This window comes from Schistocerca piceifrons, chromosome 2 (genome assembly GCF_021461385.2).
Source record: "Schistocerca piceifrons isolate TAMUIC-IGC-003096 chromosome 2, iqSchPice1.1, whole genome shotgun sequence".
Classification (NCBI taxonomy): domain Eukaryota; kingdom Metazoa; phylum Arthropoda; class Insecta; order Orthoptera; family Acrididae; genus Schistocerca; species Schistocerca piceifrons.
Window position 1 is genome coordinate 611,464,832 of NC_060139.1, and position 27,035 is coordinate 611,491,866.

The 27,035-nt window shown below is 39.1% G+C and overlaps 1 protein-coding gene across 1 annotated transcript in view; it reads left to right on the plus strand.

Moving 5' to 3' along the window:
* Positions 1 to 27,035, plus strand: part of LOC124775662 (dynein axonemal heavy chain 8-like) — a 605,208-nt gene that overhangs the window by 573,055 nt on the left and 5,118 nt on the right. Inside the window, exons 44-45 of the mRNA XM_047250489.1 lie at positions 19,586 to 19,707; positions 22,839 to 23,000. Coding sequence (XP_047106445.1) covers positions 19,586 to 19,707; positions 22,839 to 23,000 — 284 coding nt within the window. The remainder of the gene's footprint in view (positions 1 to 19,585; positions 19,708 to 22,838; positions 23,001 to 27,035) is intronic.

Sequence of the window (27,035 nt, forward strand, 5' to 3'; positions counted from 1 at the left end):
ATAAAACATTATTGGAATCTACGTAGGCTGAAAAGTCATTTTGTGAAGTACCAGGAGCCACATTGAAGCACTGTAATAGCTTAATGTCTTTCTGGTTAGATGGCACAGAATTGTTTTGAATTTCAAATAAAAAAAGAAAAGTGTCCACAAGTTGTATTTTTATAGAGTCCACATCATAGTCACTCAAGTTCACTTGAAACACTAGTTCATTACTGCTGGCACTCAGAGGCGTAAAGTATAGAAGAGGGGGGCCTTGACTTGCTGAGAGTGTTTAATTAGCTTGTGAAGAAGGGAGAGGACAGGCCTCTGAAGTTTCCTGCAAAACAAATTCATTATCGTGTATGTCAGTGTCATGAAGGATCCATGCTGGTTTCAAGTGCTCAATGGACACGACAGATGGTTTGTTCTTAAAGAGGATCGTATAAGTATTTTCAGAGCGTGACAGGACCCGGTATGGGCCAGTGTAGGGTGGAGCAAGGGGTGGATGCATGGCGTCTTCTCTAAGCATCACATAGTTACAAGAACTGAGGTGTGGGTGAATGAAAACTGGAGGGGTAGCATGCGATCGAGGTTGCGGAAAACGTAACTTGGTGATACGCTGTCAAACCTGTCGTACCAACTCGGAAAGTTGATCCTCGGGAAGTAGAGTAGGGTCATCAAGAAAATCCGCCGGAAGTGCGAGGTTTTCTCCACATACCATCTCAGCAACTGACGCTTTAAGGTCTTCTTTGAAAACCGTCCTCAAACCTAAAAGGACCCAGGGGAGTACCTCAGTCCAAGAGGAAGAATGACACATGAGAGCGACCTTCAGGGTACGGTGCCATCGTTCTATTAGGCCATTAGATTGCGGGTAATAGGCTGTAGTTCTGAATTTGTTGATACCACACAGTTGACAGAGGCGATTAAACAGATTAGATTCAAATTGTTTCCCCTGGTATGTGGTAAGTGAAGTAGGGCAACCAAATCGGGAAAGCCAATGGCGTACAAAAGCATTAGCTACAGTGTCAGCCGTAATGTCCATGATGGGGATAGCCTCGGCCCAATGTGTGGTACGATCTATCATGATCAGTAAGTAATGGAAGTTGTTAGTTATTGGTAACGGACCGACAGTGTCCAAATGGACATGACAGAATCTACCTGAGGGCACAGTAAATTTGCCTAATGGGGGCTTGGTATGTTTGTGTATTTTGGCTCTCTGTCAAGGTATGCATGCTCTCACCCACTGATTGCAATATCTTTTTACATTAGGCCAAACAGATCTCTCTGTAGCTCTCGCCCACTGATTGCAATCTCTTTTTACATTAGGCCAAACGTATCTCTCTGTAATGAGGCGCGTAGTCGTGCGAATGCCCGGGTGAGCGAGATTGTGGATCGTGTATAAAACATCTTTCCTAAGAGCTTTAGGGACTATAGGATGAGGATAACCTGTTTTAATGTCACAATACAAAGAGGAATCATCATTAGGGAAGGGATGTAGAGCAATTTGTAAAGAAGTATCAGAGTCAGAGAAAAGGTGCTGTATCTCTGGGTCGGATAGCTGAAGCTCGTGTAAGCGGTGAGGATCAATAGCTGTCTTCAGGGAGGACAGGCGTGACAGGTAGTCTGCTGCAACATTGTCATTACTGCCGATATATTGAAAGTCTGAAACATATTGTAATATGAAATCCATATGGCGTAACCTTCTGGGGAGTACATCTAATGCTGGTTTGGGGAGAGTCTCAAAAAAGGGGCTTGTGATCTGTGTAAACTGTCACAAGTCGGGCTTCAATATCTGTATGAAAGTACTTTACGGCCTCATAAATGGCGTAAAGTTCACGATCAAATGTGGACCACTTTCTTTGTGTTTCGGTGAGCTATTTTGAAAAGAAACACAGGGGTGTGGTACCTGTTGGTAGGGTCTGTTGCAAAACTGCACCAATGGCATTATCGCTAGCGTCTGTGGTTATTGTCAGGGAGGTGTCAGGGTGAGGGTGAGACAGGGTAATAGCATTCACCAAGGCGTACTTAAGCGAGTCGAAGGCTCACTGCATGGTCTGATCCCATTCTATGTGTCTGTCACCTGTGGTATTCTTTCCCTTTAAGGCCTCAGTGAGAGGGGCTTGAAGAGATGCCACATGTGGAATGTGGAGTCTAAAAAAATTTACCATTCCGAGGTATCTACGTAGCTGTTTATAGGTTTGAGGGAGGGGAAGGTCAAGTATTTGTTGCACTCTATCTGAGGTGGGACGAATGCCCTCATTATTGACCAAATGTCCCAGGAAAATAACCTCTGGCTTCTCCAGTTGGGATTTGTCATGATTAATCTCAACTCCGTGTCATGCCAATCTATCAAAAACCTGTTGGAGGTATTGTTTGTGCTCCTCGGCAGTTGTGGAGAAAATAATAATGTCGTCTAGGTAGGCATAGCAAAAATTAAGGCCACGTAGAATGGTGTCAATGAATCTTTGCCAGGTCTGGGTGGCATTCTTCAATCCATAAGGCATAAACAAATATTCATATAGCCCAAATGGGGTGATGATAGCGGTTTTGGGGATATCTTCTGGGTGCATCGGAATCTGATGGTATGCCTTTTTGCAGTCTAACACAGAGAAAAAATTGGCACCGAACATGGATTGTGAAAAATCGTGGAGGTGTGGGACAGGGTAGTTATCAAGTATTGTTCTGGTGTTCAAATGCCTATAGTCTCCACAGAGTCGAAAGGAATTGTCCTTTTTGGGAATGACATGTATTGGGGAAGACCACACACTGTCCGAAGGGCGGACTATACCTAAGCGTAAAAGTTCATTAATACATTCTTTGGCAGTGGTAAGTTTTTTTGCATTGAGGCGTCAGGGGCTAGAACGGACAGGCGGTCCCTCAGTTGTGTTAAGCCTGTGACAGATGCTCGTAGTAATGGCCTTGATTTTGTGAATAGGTGTGGCCAAAATACGTGGAGGGACACAGGAAGGAGTGCCGTTATCGTCGGTGCATGGTAAGTATGAAAGGGAACTAACCTGAAATACGTTATCATTGAACAGTAGTTCAGTGAAAGCTGCAGTGTTGTCCGTGGAGCTGCGCTGTGTAACAGCCAGCGGGGTTCCATTGACTATGGTGTTACTGCACGAAGGAATTGTTGTGTGCGCATGCGCGGTGTCACCTGTAACAGCTGCCGCCTCTGTGTTTTGGTGAAAGGTGGACGGTGAAGCGCAGGGTGGGGGGTTGCTGAGTGGGTTGCCATCTTCGCTGTCTGGATCATGGCAGGTGCCGCTGTGGCTGCGTATAAACAGCGGTGCGGTATGCAGGTCCCATGTAGTTTCGTGCATGTTATTACTTTTAATCTTGATGTCCTCTCTAAACCTGCGCAATTCATCAGTCAGGACATCACAACGTTGAAGTAGCTTTGCATTGTCTTCAGACAGTTGGTTGATTTCAAGGCGTTGCATAACTAAGTTCACTACGGCAGCTTTGACCTCCTCAGATAGAACAGAAACTGTCTCTTTGTCTTGTTGACAGGACGTATTCGAGCTGCATTCTGTCGGCATGGATGGGGAAAATCTCGCCGAAAATTTTTGTTTAAAATCCACTGAGCAGAGGGCAGGTGTAATTAAGTCCAAAGAAAAGTTATGAACAGTTAAAAAGTCGATTTCTTCTACCAAAAATGTCCATTCATAATTATGTGTATCATCGAAGTAAATGCGAAGTTGCGTTACACCATAAACCTTTAATGAGGAATTGTTGGCTACTCTGATTTGGTGAGGCGAATGCGTGATTGTAGAAGTGACCATTGAACATGGAATGATGCTCACATCGGCACCAGTGTCCACCAAAAACCATTTCTGAGAAGCTATATCCTGGATATACAAACGTCCGAGAGAATACTTCGGAAGTACTAGCCTGTGATCTGTTAGGCGACTTGACGTCACAGTGCGGACCGGTGCGCCTATAGCGGCCCACCGTGCATGTTTGGGCGCATTGCACAGGGTGAGTGGCAATCCCTGGCTGTATTACCGTAAACGGAGTGACACCAGCAGAGAGGATAAACTTGCTGATCCTGTGTTGTTACCGGGTGAAGGATGTCACTTGAAGCTGTGGTATGGGATGGTGAAGGACAATGTGGAATCTGGTGCTCAGCCAGTGTACTCTGTCTGTTGTTTTGGAAAGATTGGCCTCTGCCACACGGGGGAGGTGTAATATCGAGGGGGTCACATGTAGATAACTTTCTTCTGTTGATTATCTTATATGCGGCGTCGGCCAGAAATAATTTCACTTGTATAGGTCCCTGATCGTGTGATAGGAGCTGCAGTTGGATAGCTTGCGGCAGCTTTCCAACCCAGAAAGAAAGTAAAGCTTCATCTGGCATAGTTTTGCTATCGAAGACTGCTCTGATACGTCGGCACAGTTGTGAAGGAGTTGAGTCTTTGAGATGTACATCTTGCAGTATGTATAAAACAGACTCTTGTGTAGTCTTAGCTAGACGTTCGCAGATCTGTTGTTTTGCCAGTGCATAACGATTTGCGGGGGCCGCCGACAGCACTGAGTCCTGTACCCACTCAGCGTGGTCCTCCAGGGCATTAATAAGTGCAGTAAATTTAGCACTGTCTGAATCAATGTTTAGGGCAGTGAATATTGTCTCTGTTAAAATAAACCACGTATGTGGATTGTCCATCTTGAACCTTGGTAATTTAGGAATTTTCTCACTCTTGTGTTATGGATGTAACAGATTCGATAGCACAGCGGACAGGAGTGGCGGAGTGTTTATGAACCTGTCACTTGCTGCGTTCGCGGCGTCTGGTTTAAACACAGCTGGTGCTGGAGGCGCGGCAGGCGCAGCCAGGGCTGCGGAAACAATCGGGGCGGGACGACTGTCCAACCAGTAATTGTTGTCACTGAAATTTGTACCCATCTGTTTTTGTGGTGAGTCTTGTAGTAGGTGGGGAGAGAATGTGTACAAAACCGATTTATCAGCAATATATGTGGAGCTCCAAGTGATCTGTGGGCTCGAAAAGTCTGTGAGGTTCATAGTGTTTGGGCACTGTTGCACACTACATGTCACAGGAGGTTGTACATACGACACACTGTGAGTCACAAATTTAGGCACAGCACTCATGATTGGTTTGTTATAGACGAACATAGAAAAAGATTTCATAGCAGGTGACATCACTGACGATGTTGAAAGAGTCCACAATGGCATTGTTGAGGACGGAGAAAACTCCACGGCATTGTACTTATCTTCCAATTTTATCCCAGTTGTTGGTGCCATTGTGCGTAGGAAACCATGGAAAGGCAGTGTAGAGGCACCATTAGTATCATGTTGTAGTTCGAAAGGAGTGGAGGGTGAGCGATGTGGAGATGTCGAAGTAAATGACCACATTATCGAATCGGACGTATGTTGCGCATCGGAGGTCACCAGTATGGCGTGTGTTACACAACACAGAAAACACCATTTACTTTCACTATGTAATATTTTTATTGGCCAAAGATAAATCAAAACACAAACAAATAGTTTTTGACAATCACAGTAACAGTCATGAAGAATGTCTCACACCAACTAGTCAACAACCAAAGTAAGTAAAATGAAGTACAAAAAAGCAAAGATATTAATATTTTCTGGCAGTTCTGCCACAATATTGGCAGTTGTAGTTGAATAAACTTGTTGATAAGCATAACTGTCATACAGCTATTAATTTCACATTGTCAGATTTATCTGAATCTAAAAACTTGTTAACACCCAGAATGTCACAAGATGCCACTGGTAAAAGGGTTCAAGTTCATTGAATAAAATGTCCTATGAATGGTGGGCTGGCAAGAAATCAACCTTTAGTAATCTCAGAATAGCTGGAAGCAAAGACATGATGCCCAATTCTAAAATTCCGAGGACAAAATTGGGAAAAATCCAAAAGAAATGATCTTAATATGATATAGTAACACCACAAAAGGCTATAGACTTTATGACCCTGAAGCAAATGATGATGTAATAAGTAGAGATGTGACTACAATGAAAAATGTTAGTGATATAGAAACTGAAATAAAGAATCATGAATAAATCATGAGTTGAGTGGGAGAAGATAAATAAGAAGCTGAGTATGATGCTATACCAAGAGAAGACATCCATAATGCGTCAGAAGATTCATTAAGTCAGAGGAAGAAACTAATACTCAAAAACCTTGTATCACAAGAAGATAAAATGAAGAAGATTAGAAGATCAAAATGGCAGTTCAAACCAAATAGAAAATTTGATGATTATTAGGCTTATTTTTCTGCTGGAACTTCAGATCAAATGAAGGACTTAATAAGTGTGAAGGAGGACCATTCCAAACATGATGCAAAGGAATGGAAACATGCTATGGATGAAGAGATACAAGCTTTTGAAGACAACAGTGCATAGGACATGATAAAGCTTCCAGAAAGTCTAGTGTTGTTCAGTGTAGATGGATTTTCGAGAAAACAGTCAACAGTGAATCTTAGATGTAGCATCCTGCTAGGATATTGGCAAAATGATAGATAATTCACTCATAAACCTGGAACTGATTGTGATGAAACTTTTTCTTATGTGGTAAGGTATTCTACACTTAGATTTATAATGGCTTTATCTGTTGAACTAGATTTAAACATCAAACATATTGATATGAAGACAGCTTTTTAAAATGGTATTCTCACAGAGGAAGTTTTTCTATAAGCAACATGAAGGATAAACTCTTTATTATGATAAAGGAAAAGTTTTTGAGGTTAAAAAAGGCTATGTATGGACTAAAACAATCATCCAGAGTGTGGAATCAAAGAGAAAATGATGTTTCAAATTGTTTATGTTTCAAAACATCAAGACTAGAATCATGCTTGTTTCTAAAACAAAAGGACAAAGGCATTATATACTGATGATTTCTACACTTTTCCAAATGACAGTTGTGTGACTAAATTCTTGAAACTAAGAGCTAAGATATTTTTAGGGATAGACATCAAATATGACAAGATTAACAGAGAGTTAGCTTCAACTCAAGAGAAGCATTCTAATTAGCTATTGGAAAGATTCAGTATGACAGATTGTAAAACTTTAAAAACTCATATTGAAATTAATTTCTTTTCAAACTGAAAAAGAAAATAAGGTTAATGATGTTCCTTATCATACACTAATAAGTAATGTAATGTATTTGTCAGTACTTTACAAAAACAGATGTTTCTTTCAGTGTGAGCTATTTAAGCCAAAAATGATCATGTGCTAAGAGAATTTTGAAATATTTTTAAGGAAACTAAGACTTACTGTCTAAAGTTTACAAAAAGAGATTTAGAATTATGTGGTTTTCTAGATACAGCTTGGCAAACTGCCATTTAGAAAGGAAATCATACAATGATCTTATTTTTCAATTGTGTGACTAGTTTCATAGAAAAGTGCTAAGCAGAAAACCATAGCCCTTTCTAACACAGAGGCTGAGTATATGGTATTTTTCTGAGGCTTGGTGAGAGATAATTTTTTTAAGTAGCTTACTGCATTAACTGATAAGCTATAACAATTGTGTAAATTTATTTAATGACTAGGATTTTCCCTGTAGCTTTGCTTGCATATGCGTTTGACCCATTTATTGCACACTTATCCTCCTCCCCCTTTCTGTGTCACCTCTTTTTCCTCCATTTCTCTGTCCACCTCATTCTCCCACAGCTGTCTGTTCATCTCCTCCCCTTCCTCTCTTTGTCCATCTCCTCCTCATCTCTCTGACCATATCTTTGCCACCTCTGTCATTCCATCTCCTCCTCCCCCCCTCTCTGTGACCACCTCTTCTGGCCCCTGTCTCTCTGTCTGTCTCATCCTCCCACCTCAATCTAGCCATCTCCTCCTTCCCACTCTCTCTCTCTCTCTCTCTCTCTCTCTCTCTCTCTCTCTCTCTCTCCTCCTCATCATCATCATCATGTCCCTCCCTTTATGTCCCTCCCTTTGTGCATCTCCTCTGCACCCTCTCCCTATCCATCCCATCCTCCCCTCTGCCCATATCCTTCTCACCCCCTCCCTATACATACCCTCCTGCCCACCTCTCCATCCATCCCTTCCTTCCCCCCTCTCTATCAAACCTCCTGCTCCCCCTCCTCTCTCTTTCCATTTTCTTGTACCCATCTCTCTCCATGTCTACCCCTCGTCTACCCATCCCAACCTTCCCCCCCCCCCCCCCCAGCTGAGCCCATCCAAATGTGTAACCCCTGAAAAACATTTGAGAAAACTGGCTGATACTATTCCCACACAGTATGAATGTCATGCAGGATCTTAAAAAACACGTCTGTATCTCTGTACATTTTATAGATAGAGTATTGTAACCCCCCCCCCCCCCTCCCCCCTCTACATCAATCCACTTGTGGCAAGGAGTTCAAATGTCAAATTTGGCTCACTTCAGCCCAGTGGCCTGGGAGGAGTTCTTGTATATACATACATACATACACACACTTGGCTTTATTTGTATACTAGCCTTTTCCCCACTGCTTTGCGAGTGTACATTAATGTCCTATAATGCGCACATCTCTTTGTCCATCTGCTCCTCTCCCCTCTGTGCCCATCATCTCCCTGCCTCCCCATCTGTCAGTCTCCTCCTCCCAATTCTCAGCCTCCCCCCCTCTCTCTCTATGTCCATTGCCTCCTCCCCCTCCCTGTCTCCACATATCCTCCTGCCACCCCTCTCCCTATCCATCCCCCCTCGCCCTACCATCATCTCCTGCCCCCCATCTCTCTCCATCTCCTGTATCCACCTCAACTTTCTCCCAGGTATGCCCATCCACACAAGTAGCCCCTGCAAATGAAGTCAATAAAACAGGCTCTTACTACTCCCACATCACACCTCTTGTGCACTGCAACCTATATGCCAAGGGCTTGGGAACCCTTTTTGTCCCATGATGTTAGGCTCCCATGCAAACCAGGCCAATACCGCTCCAGCACAACATGCCTGTGCTGGACAGTCTACACATTGGGGGAGGGGGGGGGGGGGGGGTATGCTGGAAAACTGTTTCTTGTCCCTGATTTGTAGGCTGCCCTGGAAAGCAGGCAGTATAGCAGGCAGATATGACTCCCACACAACACACCAGTTGTGTAGGGCAGCCTGTATGGTAGGGGCTTAAAAAAACATGCATGTCTGAAACTCTGCAAATAATAGAGCTGGAGTATTATTAATTCTCCCCGCCCTTCCTCCAATGTTGGTCCTCTAAAGGCAAAAAGTTTGTGTATCAAACTTTTGGCTTCACTCGCTTACACATTCAAACATATAATGCACACGTTTCCTCTTCCCCATCCCTTCTACGAGGGTGGTTGGAAAAGTTCTTAGAATGGAATAGGAAAAAGTACTTACCTCACTGAAACCTTTTTTATTTTTCAATGTAGTCTCCTTGTAGACAAATGCAATGGGTCCAACGATATTCCAGTGCCTTGATTCCATCTCAAAAATGAGTTTCCTCCAGGCCTGCAAAATACTTGTCAACTGTGGCTATCAATTCTTCATATGAGGTGAATCTTCCTCCACCAAGAAAAATTTTCAGTTTTGGGAAGAGATGGAAGTCTTATGAAGCCATATCATGTGAATAAGGCAGGTGTGGCAACAATTCATACCTTAGTTCATATAATTTTGCCATAGTGAAGGCACACATGTGGAGGCGCACTTTATCTTGATGGAAGATGACTTTCTTCCCGCTAAACCTGGCCTTTTTTCACATACTTTTTGTTGCAACTTGTCCAGGAGGTTAGCATAGTATCCTCCAGAAATTGCTTGCCCAGTGGGGAAATAATCTACAAACAGAATCCCCTTCGCATAACAGAACACTGATGCCATGACATTTACTGCCAAAGGAATTGTCTTTGCTTTCTTTGGTGGCGGAGAATCAGCATGTTTCCACTGCTTTGAATGTTGTTTTGTCTCTGGGGTATATTAGAGCACCCAAGTTACATCTGTGGTCACAAACTGGTGCAAAACATCTTGTTTGTTTCTCCTAAAATGGGCCAAATATTGTTCCGATATATCCATTCTCATGTGTTTTTGATCCATCGTTAAGAGTCGCGGCACCCATCTTGCAGATAATTTTTTCATTTCTAATTCTTCAGTTAAAATGTGATATACCCTTTCAGATGACATCTGGCAAGTGTGAACAAGTTCATGCACTTTAAATTGGTGATCCTCCATGATCATTTTGTGCACTTCTGCAATGATTTCTGGAGTAGTGACACATCTTGGTCAACCACTGCGCAGGTCATCATCTAAGCTCTCCTGACCAAATTTAAATTCATTTGACCACTTGACAATAGTTGAATATGAAGGAACAGAGACGCCCAGTGTATTTTGGAAATCATCATGAACCCTTTTGCTTTCATACCTTTCTTTATGAAGTACTTAATCACAGCTCGAATCTCATTTTTTTCCATCTTCACAAATCACTACACAGGAACAACAACAGAGCCATGTCACCACCACAGCTCTCTTCCAAGAGCACTGACATGGCACATATTTATGGGCAACAGTCCAATGAATATCACATGAACAACTCGTTGCACTAGTGCTGACCTCTCGTGATGATTCTGAGAACTTTCCAAACCATCCTCATACATCATTCTCTGCAAACCGCCTAATCATAAGTGGCAAGCCACCTAACTTTTGTGTGGTGGAGGATACTTTTGGTACCATTAACTGATCCCCTCTTCCCTGTACCACTCACGCATGGTGCATGGGAAGAATGATTGTTGGTAAACCTCTGTATTAGCTCTAATTTATTTGATTTTTCTCATTATGGTCATTTTGTGAGATGTATGTGGGAGAGTCATCTGCTCATGAGCGGGAGGCATACTGTCTTAGTGATTAAAGTCTACAGCATAGTCATCAGCAGGCTCAAATGCTATGCGTGTTGCTGCAGTTGACTGCATCTCTGCATGACTTAATTCCACGTCCTCAGGAAATTCCTGCACAGGCACAGTGGCACTCTTAACTGACTGTCACATGCTTTTGTTCTGGCACATTGCACCTGTGTACATCATGTGTATTGCAGTAGAGGATTTGTGAAGGGTTGTTAGCTCCAGTGTTGGAACATGTAAATGCCATTCAGCCACATTGCACAGTGTACTATGTCATTCTTGCCGGACACATAATGAAAGTAGCATTTGTTTGTGAGCCTAATAGGGATAGAAACATGTAGATATTTCACAGTGGATGAATACAGGGGTAGTTATCTGCACTAAGAGCTTAGCATAAGCCTAGAAACCTCACAGCATGGGGCACACTCCGGGTGTGTAATCGCACCTCTCAACAGAATAACACAAAACATGTAACGATATAGGTTAAAATGAATGTTCCTTATTAGCTGTTCATTAAGTGTTCATTAAATATTAATTCACAACACAAGTGCGTACTTGATGTTATCGAAGTAAATGACTCCCAAAGATTACCTGTGGCATAGACCATTACACTCATCTCTATAATTGTGTAAGGATAGATCACAAATTATGAAGATATGTATTGGTTATTGACACAGAAGAGAGCAAATTTAGAGGATACATAATTACAATGGGCAAAGTAATGTACCCATTTAACTACAGTTTGCGTAATGAGAGAATTAACAAAATACACTGACAGAAAAAAATCACAAAACTAAAAAATAATTGATGTAGACTAATGAAATTTTGGGAATACATTTGTCTAGGTAACATATTTAAGTAATAAACATTGCAAGTTCACTGGTTAATATAAGCACAAGATAAGCCATTGCAAACATGAAATGCTGATACATTAATAACCAATGTACATCTACATCTACGTAGTTACTCTGCAGTTCACACTTAAGTGCCCGGCAGAGGGTTCATCGAACCATTTTCATACTGGTTCTCTACCATTCTACTCTCGAATGGCGTGTCAGAAAAATGAACACCTAAATCTTTCCGCCTGAGTTCTGATTTCTATTATTTTATTATGATTATCATTTCTCCCTACGTAGGTGTGTGTCAACAAAATATTTTCACACTCGGAAGAGAAAGTTGGTGATTGAAATTTCGTAGACAGATCTTGCCACAAAGAAAACCGCCTTTGTTTCAGTGACTGCCACCCCAACTTGTGTATCATATCAGTGACACTCTCACCCCTATTGCGTGATAACATGAAACGGGCTGCCCTTCTTTGCACTTTTTCGATGTCCTCCATCAGTCGTACCCGGTAAGGATCCCACACTGCACAGCAGTATTCCAGCAGGGGATGGACAAGTGTAATTTAGGCTGCCTCTTAAGTGGGTGTGTCGCATCTTCTAAGTGTTCTGCCAACAAAGTGCAGTCTTTGTTTCACCTTCCCCACAATATTATCTATGTGGCCTTTCCAATTTAAGTTGCTCGTAATTGTAATTCCTAGGTATTTAGTCGAATTGACAGCCCTTTTATTTGTGCAATTTATCGTATACCCAAAATTTATTGGATTTCTTTTAGTACCCATGTGGATGACCTCACACTTTTCTTTGTTTAGTGTCAATTGCCACTTTTCACACCATACAGAAATTCTCTCTCGATCATTTTGTAATTGGAATTGATCATCTAATGATTTTACTAGACAGTAAATTACAGCATCATCTGCAAACAATCTAAGGGGGCTGCTCAGATTATCTCCTAGATCATTTATGTAACTCAGGAACAGCAGAGGGCCTATGACAGTACCTTGTGGAACGCCAGGTATCACTTCTGTTCTACTCGATGATTTACCATCTATCATTACAAACTGTGACCCCTCTGAGAGGAAATCACGAATCCAGTCACACAACTGAGACAATACTCCATATGCATACAATTTGATTAATAGTCGCTTGTGAGGAGCAGTATCAAAAGCCTTCTGGAAATCTAGGAATATGGAATCGATCTTAGATCCCTTGTCAGCAGCACTCATTACTTCACGGGAATATAGAGCTGTGTTGCACAAGAATGATACTTTCTGAATCCGTGTTGGTTATGTATCAATAAGTCATTTTCTTCAAGGTGATTCATAATGTTTGAATTCAGTATATGCTTCAAAATCCTACTGCAGTGATATGGGTCTGTAATTCAATGGGTTACTCCTATTTCCTTTCTTGGATATAGGTGCGACCTGTGCTACCTTCCATTCTTTAGGAACCAGAATGTTGAATGTAAGCATGCAAATGTGCATGCATTGTGTAGTACATTGTACAAGTGCCAGATGTCGGTTTGTGGGGTGGAATTCCATGCCTGTTGCAGTAGGTTGGTCAATACAGGGATGGTTAATGCTGTTTGTGGATGATGCTGGAGTTGTCATCTGATGATACCCCACATGTGCTCAATTGGAGACAGATCTGTTGATTGAGCAGACCAAGGCAACATGTTGACACCCTATAGAGCATGGTGGGTTAAAACAGCGGTATGTGGGTGAGTGTTGTCCTGTTGGAAAACACCCGGTGGAATCCTGTTCATGAATGACAGCAAAAAAAGGTCGAATCATCAGACTGACATACAAATTTGCAGTCAAGGTGTGTGGGATAACCATGAGTGTTCCTGCTGTTATATGAAATCACATTCTATACTGTAACACCAGGAGTAGGTCTAGTGTGTCTAGCACATGGACAGGCTGGTTGCAGGCCCTCAACTGACTTCCTTCTAACCAACACATGGCCATCATCACTGGCACCAAGGCAGAACCATCTTCCATTAGAAAACACAACAGACCTCCAACGTGCCCTCCAATGAACTCTCGCTTGACACTAATAATGTCGCAAATAGTGGTGGTTTGCGATCAATGGAATTCTCGCTACAGGCCATCTGGCTTGAAGCTGTCCATAAAGTAACCAATCTGTAACAGTTCATTGTGTCACTGTATTGCCAACTACAGCTCAAATTGCTGCTGTAGATGCAGTAAAATACACCACAGCCATTTGCCAAACATAATTGTCTCCCCTCTTGGTAGTGCCACATGGTCATCTAGAGCCTAGTTTTCTTGCAGCCCTTAGATTCTCACGATCACTGCTGCCAGCAATCACCTACAGTGGCTATATTCCTGCCTAGTCTTTCTGAAAAATCACAGAAGTGACATTCAGCTTCTCACAGCCCTATTCCATGACCTTGTTCAAACTCAGTTAGGTGTTGACAATGGTGTCTTTGTTGCCTTGAAGGCATTCTTAACTAACATCAATTCACCAAGTCCAGTCTCAAAGGTAACTAAGGCTCATAGCCATTCTACACACTATTAACACCACTCTTATGCAACTGGCATGAAATTCGAATAGACATCATCTTTCAGAGGTAGAAACAGGCCTACCAACTTTCACTTACATCGCACAACTCCCCCTTGGTGTTGCAACTCTTTCCATCAGTGTAGTTGGAATTACATTGTGACTACAATGCATGTTTCAACTAAACATTTTTTCTAGGTCAGAAAAAATCACGAAAACCAAATCCTGACATTTGTTCTAGGAATTAATCATGCTTAACAGTCAAAATAACGTAATTTTTTTTCTGGTAGATGGAAACTTTTAAAATAGGAAGCTTTCAGGTAAACTAAAATTCTTGCTGAAAAGAGGCACTGAAGGACTTTCAACTGAGGTATATTATTTTACAAACAACTAACTATTTGTTCATAGAAAATATCAGCTCTGTGTGTTCTGTAGGTTTCAAAAATGTTTAATAATTTTAATTCATTTATTCAGCTTACACCATTATCATGGTCAATAATTCTTTAAATAAATAGTTTCCAGATAAACTGAATATGATTTGTAATTATAAATGACGACATTATGTAGTGAATGATTAAGTTTTGTGAACGTGAATAAGAAATTCACCATTTCACATAACTATAACATATGTATCACATATATAATCAGGAAAAATGCTGATATATTTAAGGACATGGAACCATGCCCCAAATTTCTACATTTTATGTAGACTTTTCTCTCTCTCTCTCTCTCTCTCTCTCTCTCTCTCTCTCTCTTGCTAAGCCAATCAAGGCACTTCACAAGATGGTTCAATCGATAACACATATGCTAATGATGGATTGGGCAGTTTTAAAATTTTGGTCTGAACCAGAAAATCATCACTAAGGGTGTCTGAATATGACACATGCTTTTAAATTGACAGTGTTGGCTTAGAACTTTTCAGCTACCTATTCTGAATAGAATTGTGAATCCTTTTTTTTAATGTTTGTATGTGCTATAGGAGATCTGTTTGTGGACTAGGACTGGAGGGTGGTACCTACCTGTTAAGGCCGTAGTAAGACCTTGAGCATAAAGGGCAAGGGACTGCTCATCATTGCAGATACAATTTCCTCTGGTGGCTACTTTTATAGGAGAGACTTTTGAAGTACCATTGATGGTTGGTGAGCTTATAAAGCCCACAGATTTTTTCAGAGTCATACAAGTATTGAGGGTCAGCAGGCGGGAAAATGACACTCTGAGCTGAAATGTACCACATGAAATGAATGGAAGCGAGGGTGCAAAGATCATGGAGGAATGAGGATAGAAAGTCATGGCACTGGGTCCAGATCATGAATCACTGAACTGGAAAAATACAAGGGGATTAAGATCTTGGGTGGCTGGAATAGCTTCCTTTAGATGGACCATTAACAGGTTGGCTTATGAGGAGGCCATTGATGCTATTATAAATACTACACAATACTGTATTTTTTTCTTACCTACCCTGGCTTCTCTATTAAATCTCATTTGTCATGAGTCTTTCAATTTAAAAACATGGATTGTTACCAGGTTTTATATGAATGAACATGTATGAAAAATTTCTTATCTGTTCAGCAGAAATATATTAATTCTGATACATTAATTTCAATCAGCAGCATTACTATTTTCTTATGTTGCAGTTGGTCAAAAAGTTAGTAAAATTATTCATTTAAGGATATGAGATACACTCAGTTACAAATGTGTTGAAAGAGTAGCTGTAGGATACAACATTAAATTTTGGTATTTTTGCATAATAACTGCAAGAGAATGTTGAATTTTTTTCCCTCCTCAATGTTGATCATCACAGATAACCTACAAATTTCAGCCAGACTTCACATTAGTGTTTTGTCTGTAAAAATATCTGTTATTGTTGAAGCTATATCACGACATCTTTTTACCTCATTTAAAGTGATTTTACTTTCAAAACTGTGGAATTCTTTACTATACAAATAAAAAATGAATGACACAGAGGCAGCACAGAGTCAGAAACACAACTGGCTCTTTATTCACACAAAGCCATGAGTACTATTGGTAGGGGATCTCAGATTGATTCCGTATTTCTAGATTTCCAAAAGGTTTTTGACATCATTCCTCACAAGCAACTGTAAATTTAATTCCATGTCTATGGAGTATTGTTGCAGTTATGTAACTTGATTCATAATATCATGTCAGAAAGGTCCCAGCTGATAGCAACTGACAGAAAGTAATCAACTAAAACAGAAGTGATATCAAACTTTCCCAAGGAAGTGTTACAAGCCCTCTGCTGTTCCTGATCTATATAAACTATTTACACCACAATAAGATCAGCCCTTTTCGCTTGTTTCAAGATGCTGCTACTATTTAACATCTAGTAAAGTCATTATAAAATTAAAAACAATTGCAAAATGATTTAGACAAGATATGTATATAGTGCAAAAGGTGGCGATAAACTCTAAACAATAAAGAGTTTGAGATTCTGCACAGGAATCCTAAAAGGAGCCTGTAAGAATCTGGTTACATGATAAGTTACACAAATTTAAAGATTGTCAGTTCACTAAAAACTTTCAGATTACAATTATGGACAACTTAAATGGAAACCACCACACAGAAAATGTTGTAAGGAAGCCGAATGAAAGACTGTATTTCATTGCCACAACACTTAGAAGATGCAATAAGGCACTACCTACACTGTGCTTGTCTGTCCTCTTCTGGGTAGTTGCTGAAGGGTATCAAATCCTTACCAAATAGGATTGATGGTAGACATTGAAATACTTCAATCAGTTGCAGCTCATTTTGTAGTATGGCTAAATAGGGGAGAGAGAGAGATATATCATACTCAAACTGGCTGGCAATCATTAAAATGAAGGTGTTCTTTTCACAAAATTTAAATTATCAACCTTTTCCTCTGAATGCAAAAATATTTTGTTGAAAGCCACCTACATAGGGAGTAAGGACCACTACAATAAAATAAGATCAATTAAGAGTTCACATGTAATAATTCAGGTGTTCACTTTTCCCCCAAAGCACACCCAAAACCGTATGATTTTCATATTAGGTGCATCGTGCTGCTGCCTACTGCCAGGTACTCCATATCAGTGACCTCAGTAGTCATTAGACATAGTGAGAGAGCGGAATGGGGAGCTCCACAGAACTCATGGGCTTTGAACATGGTCAGGTGATTGGGTGTCACTTGTGTCATACGTCTGTATGCAAGATTTCCACACTCTTAAACACCCCTAAGTCCACTGTTTCTGATGTGACAGTGAAGTGGAAATGTGAAGGAACACATACAGCACAAAAGAGTATGAGTCAACCTCATCTGTTGACTGACAGAGACTGTCGACAGTTGAAGAGGGTCGTAATGTGTAATAGGCAGACATCTATCCACACCATCACACAGGAATTCCAAACTGCATCAGGATCCACTGCAAGTACTGTCACAGTTAGGCAGGAAGTGAGAAAACTTGGATTTCATGGTCGAGCGGCTGCTCATAAGCCAGTAAATGGCAAATGATGCTTCGCTTGGTGTAAGGAGCGTAAATATTTGATGATTGAACAGTGGAAAAATGTTGTGTGGAGTGACGAATCACGGTACACAATGTGGCGATCCAATGGCAGGGTGTGGGTATGGCAAATGCCCGGTGAACGTCATCTGCCAGCGTGTGTAGTGCCTACAGTAAAATTTGGAGGCGTTGGTGTTATGGTGTGGTCGTGTTTTTCATGGAGGGGGCTTGCAGCCCTTGTTGTTTTGTGTGGCACTGTGTGTGGATGTGCATGATGAATCACACAGAATAATTCTATTTGCTGATGACACAACAATATTAGTAAATGCAGCAAAAAATGATGATATCCAACATAAAGTAAACTCTTTTACAAATCAATTAAGTAAATGATCCGCAATGAATTAGCTTATAATAAATAACAGAAAAACAGTAGCATTAAATTTCCATAGCTCTTAAAACAATACCCTGTGTTATCCAGATATCACCATCAACCAACAACCCATCATTAATAGAGAAGTAACAAAATTTCTTGGCATATGGATTCAAAGTGACCTAAAATAGGACAAACATATTGAGCATGTTAATTCCAAGCTGAATACAGGTTGCTATCTTTTAATGTCTCTAAAAGGATGCATAAATGAACAGTATCTAATGTCTGCCTATTATGCATATTTCAATGCATACCTAAAATGTGGACTCATATTCTGGGGGAATTCACTAGCATCTCTCGGGACCTTCACAATCAAAAAAAAAATGCCATTAGGATTATTATAGGGAGCAGAACTGTACAGTTATGTAAATCAATATTTAAAACATTGAAAGATCTACCACTATCTTGTATGTTCATTCTAATGTATATTAAAAGAAATGTAATTGGAAATGATAATGGTATTATAAAAAATTGTGGCTTACATAATCACAACACTAGATTAAAAGGTAATTTGCATTTACTTCCAGCTAATACTGTTTTATATCAGAAAGGTACATGCTACTTGAGAATAAAATTATTCAACAAGTTGCCAAATTAAATAAAATGTATACTAAATATTAATACTTCAGGACGATCTGTTAGAAAATATCTACAGTACCACCATATCCAGTCAGTAAATGAATACCGGACCTGCAGTAAATGTATAGAGCTGTAGCTCATGTAACGTATAACACATAGAACTATATATACTGCAATCCTGAAAAACTCTCTACTGTAATGACCAGAATTAAGTCCAATATCATCTTGTACATTGTACTACAAGTGATCAAAGGACTAAATAAATAAATAAATATATATGGTTTTCAATCATCACCCAATCTGGGATTTCAGATAGCTGCTTTTACATGTTGTGCTAACAGATGGCATTACTTCAGTACTTGAGCCAAGCTCGTAACAGTATTTTGCAAAATTGGGACAAAATTGGTTCTTGTTGGGATGTTGGAACAAGAAGGTTCATAACTCTATAATGGTGATGGCCCCAATATATCGGGATGGTGCACTGAAATCAGCATGAAGCTAAATTTTTGCAAGTGAGTTTTTTAATTTTATTGTAAGAATGCATTTTCAATGTAGCTGATTCTCTTTAAATCATTTCTGTGCATTCATTTCATGCAAGAACAAATTTTACATGTTTCATTTAGCTCTACTCAATGTATCTCAACAACAGACGAAAAATATTGGATTAAAAAAGTTTTGTTTTGACTTTATCAATTTATCTATCTTTGTGCAAAGTTTGAACTGATTCATACAATTTTAAAATACGGAAGTAGTGTACTTAATTTAACTATAAGGATCTCCCTAATTACAAAAATTGATGTTAAAAATCAATGTACATTTTTGTAATTGAATCTGAAATATTTTAGAGATGTTTGTGTATTTAATTTAGTCCATGGCCCAGTGCCATTTGTTATCATTATCATCACAGTTTAAAGTAAGGTATGAAACAAAAATTTTCATAATCCACTTAAATTCACAGGTTTTCTGACAGCAATGAGACAGGAGGTAGCAAGAGCACATAAGGGCTGGGCATTGGACGTTGTTACCTTACACAATGAGGTGACAAAGCTCGCATTGGAAGAAGTTCGAATTCCACCAGTTGTGAGTTTCTTTGCAAATAAATGACAGTACTGCTCACTAAGCTTCCACTATGTACCTGCAATTACCAGTTTGCTTAAATTTTATCTTAGAAATGATCTAAAAAACTTCCATCAGGTCTAGATGCTGTAGTTAACAGTGTATGAATGACAGGGGCTGCTATTGGCTAGCTTGGATTCTAACTGAGACTATAAAGTCAATAGTGTAGCAGATAATGTACAATAACAAAAGGCAGTTAACTGCATGAAAATGAAAACTGAAGTCAGAAAATTGTTAAAACCACAAGGAGACAGAAAGATTAGCCTTTACTTCTTCAGCAAAGGGAGATTGAATAGGAAAGGTAAGGAAAGAATCTATTCCAAATTGAAGTCAAGTGAGATTAACCTATGACAAGGTGGAAGGGAAGCAAAAGTGAAGGAAAAAGCATCAGAAAGAATATGAGGTCAAATATAGCACATTAGTAAACACTGTACCAATCTCAATTCAGAGGTGTTAGAAAATATGAGTATATTGAGTGCCTGAGACATACTAGAGCATAATGAGAACAAGAAAGTGGTAAAAATAATGTAATTAAAATTAATAAGTGGAAGAAAATAGAGAAAATGTGAAAGAGACAGCACCCTTCCTTACAGTCAAAGTACCTGTAGTAAACGTGTATGTTCTAATACCAAATCCCTCAAGACCTACACCAATAACCTTGTGTTCCCAAACTGTTTTAATCAAAATCAGGACATGACTGAATTTTGAATCATACAGCCATACTACTAAACAATGGAAAATCCAGGATGGAATAATGGCAGTATAGTGGAGATGTTGAGTCACCGGCAGGCACAACAAAAAAACTGCTAAACAAGTAAGCTTTCAGCCAAAAGACCTTCTTCTTCTGGACTGGAAAACATACACACACACATTCACACAAACACACCTCACACATGTTACCACTGTCTCTGGCTGCCAGCAAACAAAATCATTGGCTTCATTTGTTCTCCATTCAGTAGTCCCACAAAATATTCTATACAGATTTGCTCTGCCTGTTAATTATTTCATTTAGAATATATATACTGTACCATCAGATACTATTCATCTGATCTGTGACACTTTTTCTCTATGTAACGGCTGAAGGTGTAACTTTCTTAAAGTACCCTCACTGGGAACAGACTTTTTGGTACACTTCTCCAGATATAGGTTTTTAACGGGAGTGTTGAGCTTGGAAGAGGAATATCACATGCAATAAATTTCCACTTTATTGTAAAAAAATCATTTCTACTTTTTGAACTCGAAAATGCCAGTTTCTCACTACACTGTTGTCACATTGTAGTTCACTATTCTTAGTATACGTTTCACACCCCTCGTGGTGCTAAATGTGATTTTATTACCATTTCACAAATATTGTCTTGCTTATTCATTTTATATTATTATTATTATTGTTATTATTATTATTATTATTAGAAAAAATTGGCTTGTTATTGATGACTATGTGATAATGGCGTCTTACATTATGACATTATATTTATTTCTTCAGCTATATGTTAAGTGTCAAAACATTTATGCAGAAAGTATTAAAGTACCTTTTCTGCTACTGTAGGATTGACAGTTGATATGTAAACAGTAAGCTTTACAATAGAAATAAATCATCAAAAAATTAAGCTTATTTCGAAATAGCTTTCCTCTCTTATTGTGGGGATGGTGACAAGGAGACTGGAGATGAGTTTTTAGGCTTAAAAATGCTAAACAGGGTGTCCAGTGAGACTAAATAGCCCCAGTACAGATGTATGCCTATTTCAAATGAAGAAACTAAAATGTAGGTCTAACCTCAAGGGCATGAGAAATTATTTAGAATGCTATGAAGCACACATTTATAGTATAGGGTTGGGCGAGAAATAAAGAAAATGTAATTGATGCATGAAATCGCTGATATTTGAACTGATATTTTATGAGGTAATTCAAATTTTTGGAATAACTCTTCTGCGCCAGGTCCAGTGGGATATACATCTCTTACTATTTTTTGAAAACCAAAATGTGAACATTTGAGTACATGTCTTCCACGAGAAACTTTTTCAAGCCAAAGCATTCAGCAGTGGGTCACAAAGAAAGGGCAAACAAAATCTATCATGAAAGAGTTAAAGAAGTGAAAGAAGAAGAAATGATACAACAGGTGCTGGTGTCAAAAAAAGGTGCTACAAAATCACAATCAGGGATGTTTATATTCATTTCATGATAAATCATTTACAACCATTTAAACAGTGCAAAAAATTAAAGTGCAACACCTAAAGATCTAAGTCCAGCCATAAGGTACAAACATTAGTGTGAACAGAGGAATAATGCCATTTGATACTGGAGGTGTGAAAGCTGATAAGTCACATGCTAATAAGTCACATTTCATGTTTGTCTGTAACAGTGACAAGGTATGAATTTCTTGCAAAGCGTGGGACCTCTTGGCAGTGAAGAGAAATTCCAGGCAGGGTGACATTCTAATATCAAAAATATTTATGTAACATAAGGCATCCTGCAGTACATATACACTGTGTGGTTAACATTGGACAGCCAATCAAAACCCAATCACTAAACCATAAAGGTAGCAAAGTAAAAATAAAAATTATGCATCCAATCACATTGAACTGCATTCTATAAGAAAACAGCACATGTGAGGAGGAGGTCAAGATAAGCAATCACAGGACAGAAACATACTGTAAGAGGTGAACTTGAGAGAAAACATGTGCTGTAAATGCAAACAAAATTTAGTGGAAGAATTATGGATAAACAATCTTATAGGTCACTGATGTTATGTTCCATAGCAAATTCAGTATTTTATTGATCTGTCTCATCTGTTTACAGCCATTAATGTTGTTGTTGGCAAATTGGTAGATAAAAAAGCAAAAAATTGGCCTAACTAAGGGGTTAGTTGATATTTCACTTGAGATTTCATAAATTATTCCTTTCCGTAACTGAGGTTTCATTGGTGTTGCAGCAGAAGTAAATCTGTAGCACACACACACACACACACACACACACACACACACACACACACACACACACACACACACAAATGCCAAAACTGATATTTACTAACATCTACTATTATCTCCCCCATTATACTAGATCTCATTTCTCTTTTTTGTATCGTTATTTTACAGGAGGGTGTATACGTGCATGGTCTATTTCTCGAAGGTTGTGGCTGGAACAAAAGAGCTGTAAAACTAGTCGAGTCTCGCCCAAAACAATTGTTTGTCAATATGCCAGTAGTCCATGTGTTTGCAATTAACAGCACAGCACCTAAGGATCCTAAACTGTATATGGTAAGTAATTGATTATTAGCATGACTTTCCTGGTAATGAGTGTCATCATATACAATGGGAAAATTTTGTGTGTAATTAAGTGAGTGAAATTAATTACAAAAAGTTACACTGATGTTAGCTACCAATTTTAGTAATAAGTGGCACTGAATCTGCATAGTCTCAGTTCTCAACTTTTGAGTCCCCATCATCCCTCAGTCACCAAGCTCAGTAATATTTTCTACCTTGTTTATGTTACTCACAGTGAAATTTTTCTTTTTTTCTTTCTGCCATCCCCAAATTGGTACTACTGCATGAAAAAAAAAGAGTTTTGTGTAATTTGGGCTCCATAATAAAAGGAGCCACCAGTTCCTAAATGAAGACTCACATAAAAATCTCACTTTTTATCTAAAACTATTACACAAAAGCAGCTGATTAAAATTAATTATTAAATTTATTGTAATAACTTTAAATGTACAATCTAAAACATTACTGCATACAATGTTTGTGAAGGAAATATGATGAAAAAAATTAACTTTTCTTTTAAAGATACTTATTCTTTTAAAAAATCTTTTTTATACCCCACAAACTGATGGCAATATTAGATATACTTTACAAAATGCTTCCTTCACCTTCTTCTGCCAGATCATTTGCAACTTTCAGTTTATTGACCAAGAGTAGGGCACTGACAAAATCTTAATTTTTTTGTGCCACTGTGAAAGATTTGTCTTAAGGTGAGTACATACATCCTATACCCACAGTGTTAAATTTACACTATTGATGACCCATTATCTCAGAACCTGTGACAGATAGAGATCTGAAATTTTTGGGATGTATAGTATCGCTCATTTTCTGATTACTGAACCAGAATCAAAATGCACAGCGAAATAATTAGCTAGTTATGATTTTTTTAAAATGTTGGTCAATATTTTCTTTTAAAAGTCCACTTTTTCTTCTGTAAGTAAAAAACCGTTAGGAATAGAGATGTTTTGGGAGGTTCAGTAGCTGCAGCATACTAAGTGGTAACATAGTGTAAAATTAGAGATACAGGTCAAATAATTTTAAAAATGTCATTTCCGGCAAATCAAGTTCAAACATTTTATTTGATATCAACTTACACGTGGAGGCATGCCAGCTTCTAGAAACAGCCAGGCCCATAATAAGCATTATCTGGATCCTGTTCTTTACTATCCTGCAAACCTAGAAGCTTCCTTCTTTTCCTGCCTCTTGCTTCTTTAGTCATTTCCTCTCCTGCACGCTGGGCTTTCATGATCCTAAATCGATCCATTCGCTGAAAGGCTTGCAGTGTGTTAGCACCTGGAGTGATACCAAGTTCCTCTAGCACCCCAGTTCTTTCCTTTATATCATCATTAAATGTTATCACAGCATCACAAACACCCAAGCATAGAGTTTTCCTTCCTACAAAGACATTTTTTAGTATGTGGGTCCAAATTACATTACTGAAAGACTCATTCGGGTTTTGCGTTCGATCGTGGAGACATTTGGAAAGAAGGTCAGGATGAGCTAATTCTCTATATATTAGTTTAATAGCTTCCATCACTGCAGATGGTATGCTATTTTTGCACCTAAATTGTTCCCCGCTACCCGCTGTCTGAGCTTTGCGGTACTTGCACCATGAATCAGCACCAGGTGGACAAAGACCATGTATAGGTGTATCATCAGTGGAAGATTTGTGGAAGAATGTAGCCCACACTGCTCGTTTCATCCCTTGTAGGTCATGTGTATTGTTTCTTATTGCCATTCCATAATAATGCTGGGGTTCATCAATGTTTTAGTCTGTAAGTCTTCCTTTACCATTTAGAGTCTTTCCATCTGATACCTTCTCTTTTCCTTTTGTCTGCTTCAATTTTCGGAGGCGTGTTCCCATCCATTTTTTAATGTGGCCCACACACTCAATCTTAACAATCTGCTTATTACCATAAGGTTGGCTTTCCACTACTGATTTGTAAGCTATTGAATCACCACCCCCCCAAGTACTCAGTGTAACACACACCACTCTCTTGTTGTGAACGTCTGAACATAGAAACAACTGCAATAGCCTCCATACCCCCACTAGTTCCCTCATAATTCTTAGCACAATTTGTTTTATGGCTTCCAATTGTTTCATCAACTGATTTACACTGATGACAGTATTTAGTTAGCACTTCAATGTCTAAAACTTTACCAGTGTCAACACTAGTGACAGTTGCAACTGCATTTTTTGATGTGTGACCTCTCTTCTGCCATGTGCCATCAACTGCCACAGATAAGTCTGTTGTGTTATTTAATTCTACTGCTTCTTTAGCAGCAGCTTTCATAGAAGCAACAGCAACAGATTTGACACATTCACCAATTACTTCTGTGTACTTACTTGATCTGGTTGGTGGGTTTGGCAAGTTCAGCATTGCACATAATACTTCAGCTGCAGCCAATCCTTTCCCAATGCACCTCATTCCATACAGGAACCTAACATTGCTCTCAAACAAGTCATTCTTGCACTTTTCAGAAGTCCAAAATGATTTCGAGAGCCTGCAAACTTAGTACTGAATATCAAGTTTGTTAGCCAGTCCAGTCCTTGCAGATGAGTCCTCAGAGATGCTAATTTGCCCACCACAAACCTTACATGACACAGCATCTTGCAAAACTTGTCCTAACACACTCAAATCTAAAAGAACATAAGCTAAACTATTTTCATCTTTGCCAATAAATAAATCCTCATGGTCTCCAAGTTTCCTCTTTGAAGCACTAGTAGGCGTGTCCTTATCACGTGTCTGTGAAAAATCTATTTCAGGATCAACACTGGATTCAGATTTTGTGATATGCTGATTTCCATGGAAATGTTGCTTCTTAAAAGAACCCCTTCTTTTTGTCATGTTGAAAAGAGGTATAAGAGCGTATAATAACACACCAAACCACTATGTTTTCAGTTCAAAACTTATGAAACATGACAACCACAAAGTAAATAAACAAAATGCATGTGCTACACTGCCATTTCTGTTTACACAGTGCATCCTACCTCTTAACACAAACATTAACATGATTTCAAGGAATAAATACCTGAAAACCACAGCCTTCTAGATTGAATAGTTCAAGAGATAGAGATACTGAGGCAAGTCAGTGCAGAACAACCGGATAATTTTACGCACACACTATTACCTTTGAAATGATAAAAACTACACTTCCAATTGGAATTTTCCGACAAATATTGCATCAAATTATTCAGGAGAGATCAAATATTAATAAGAGATAATAATCCGAAAATGTCACTTTTTGACCAATTCCACCATACGTACTCCCCTTAAAGAACTCAATCACTCAGGTCAGATCCAGTAAAATAAAACTACAGTAGTCTTCTTTTATTAAGAACTGGCTGATCAATGCCATTATTGACTGTTTCTGTGAATTGATCAATTCCTACTTGAACTCTATTAGTTTTTCCTTCTGATGGTTCCCCATAATGCTCAAATGTATTGAACATTTTGATTTTTGAATCAGAAGACAAATTAGGACCAAAGATGTAAAGACGGCAGATTCAGGAGACAGGAACAATAGACAATTTTTCCATTTTTGGAAAGTCCCACAAGAGACATCACAATCAACAGTTTGATATTTATAAAGCTGCGAAACAATGCTGAAATCTATATATGGCACTTTGGCTGTGGAAGAGGCAGAGAACCACAATAGATACACACAATGACAGGAAAATACAAATATCATAAACTGTGATGATAATTGAAATTCATCATGGAACACAAACATTTTCAAATAACAAATGCCTTTCACGTTCCACCCTTATAGATAGCCTCTGGAGCATGGAAACTCCATGAGATACTGCTTTGCCAAGAAAAATCACAATAAACTCTAAAAATTATGTATAATGCTCTCGAGATTGCTATTCTCTTGAAGTATCCAGATCAAAATCAAGTGTTCAAGACACATTGACCTGACCCAAGTATTCCTTGTCTTTTCCATACTTAATTGCAATGGAATTTATTTACATCATTTCCAGACCATTTTTAAATCTTTTTAAGATTATTATAGCCCATCTTCCTCTCAAAA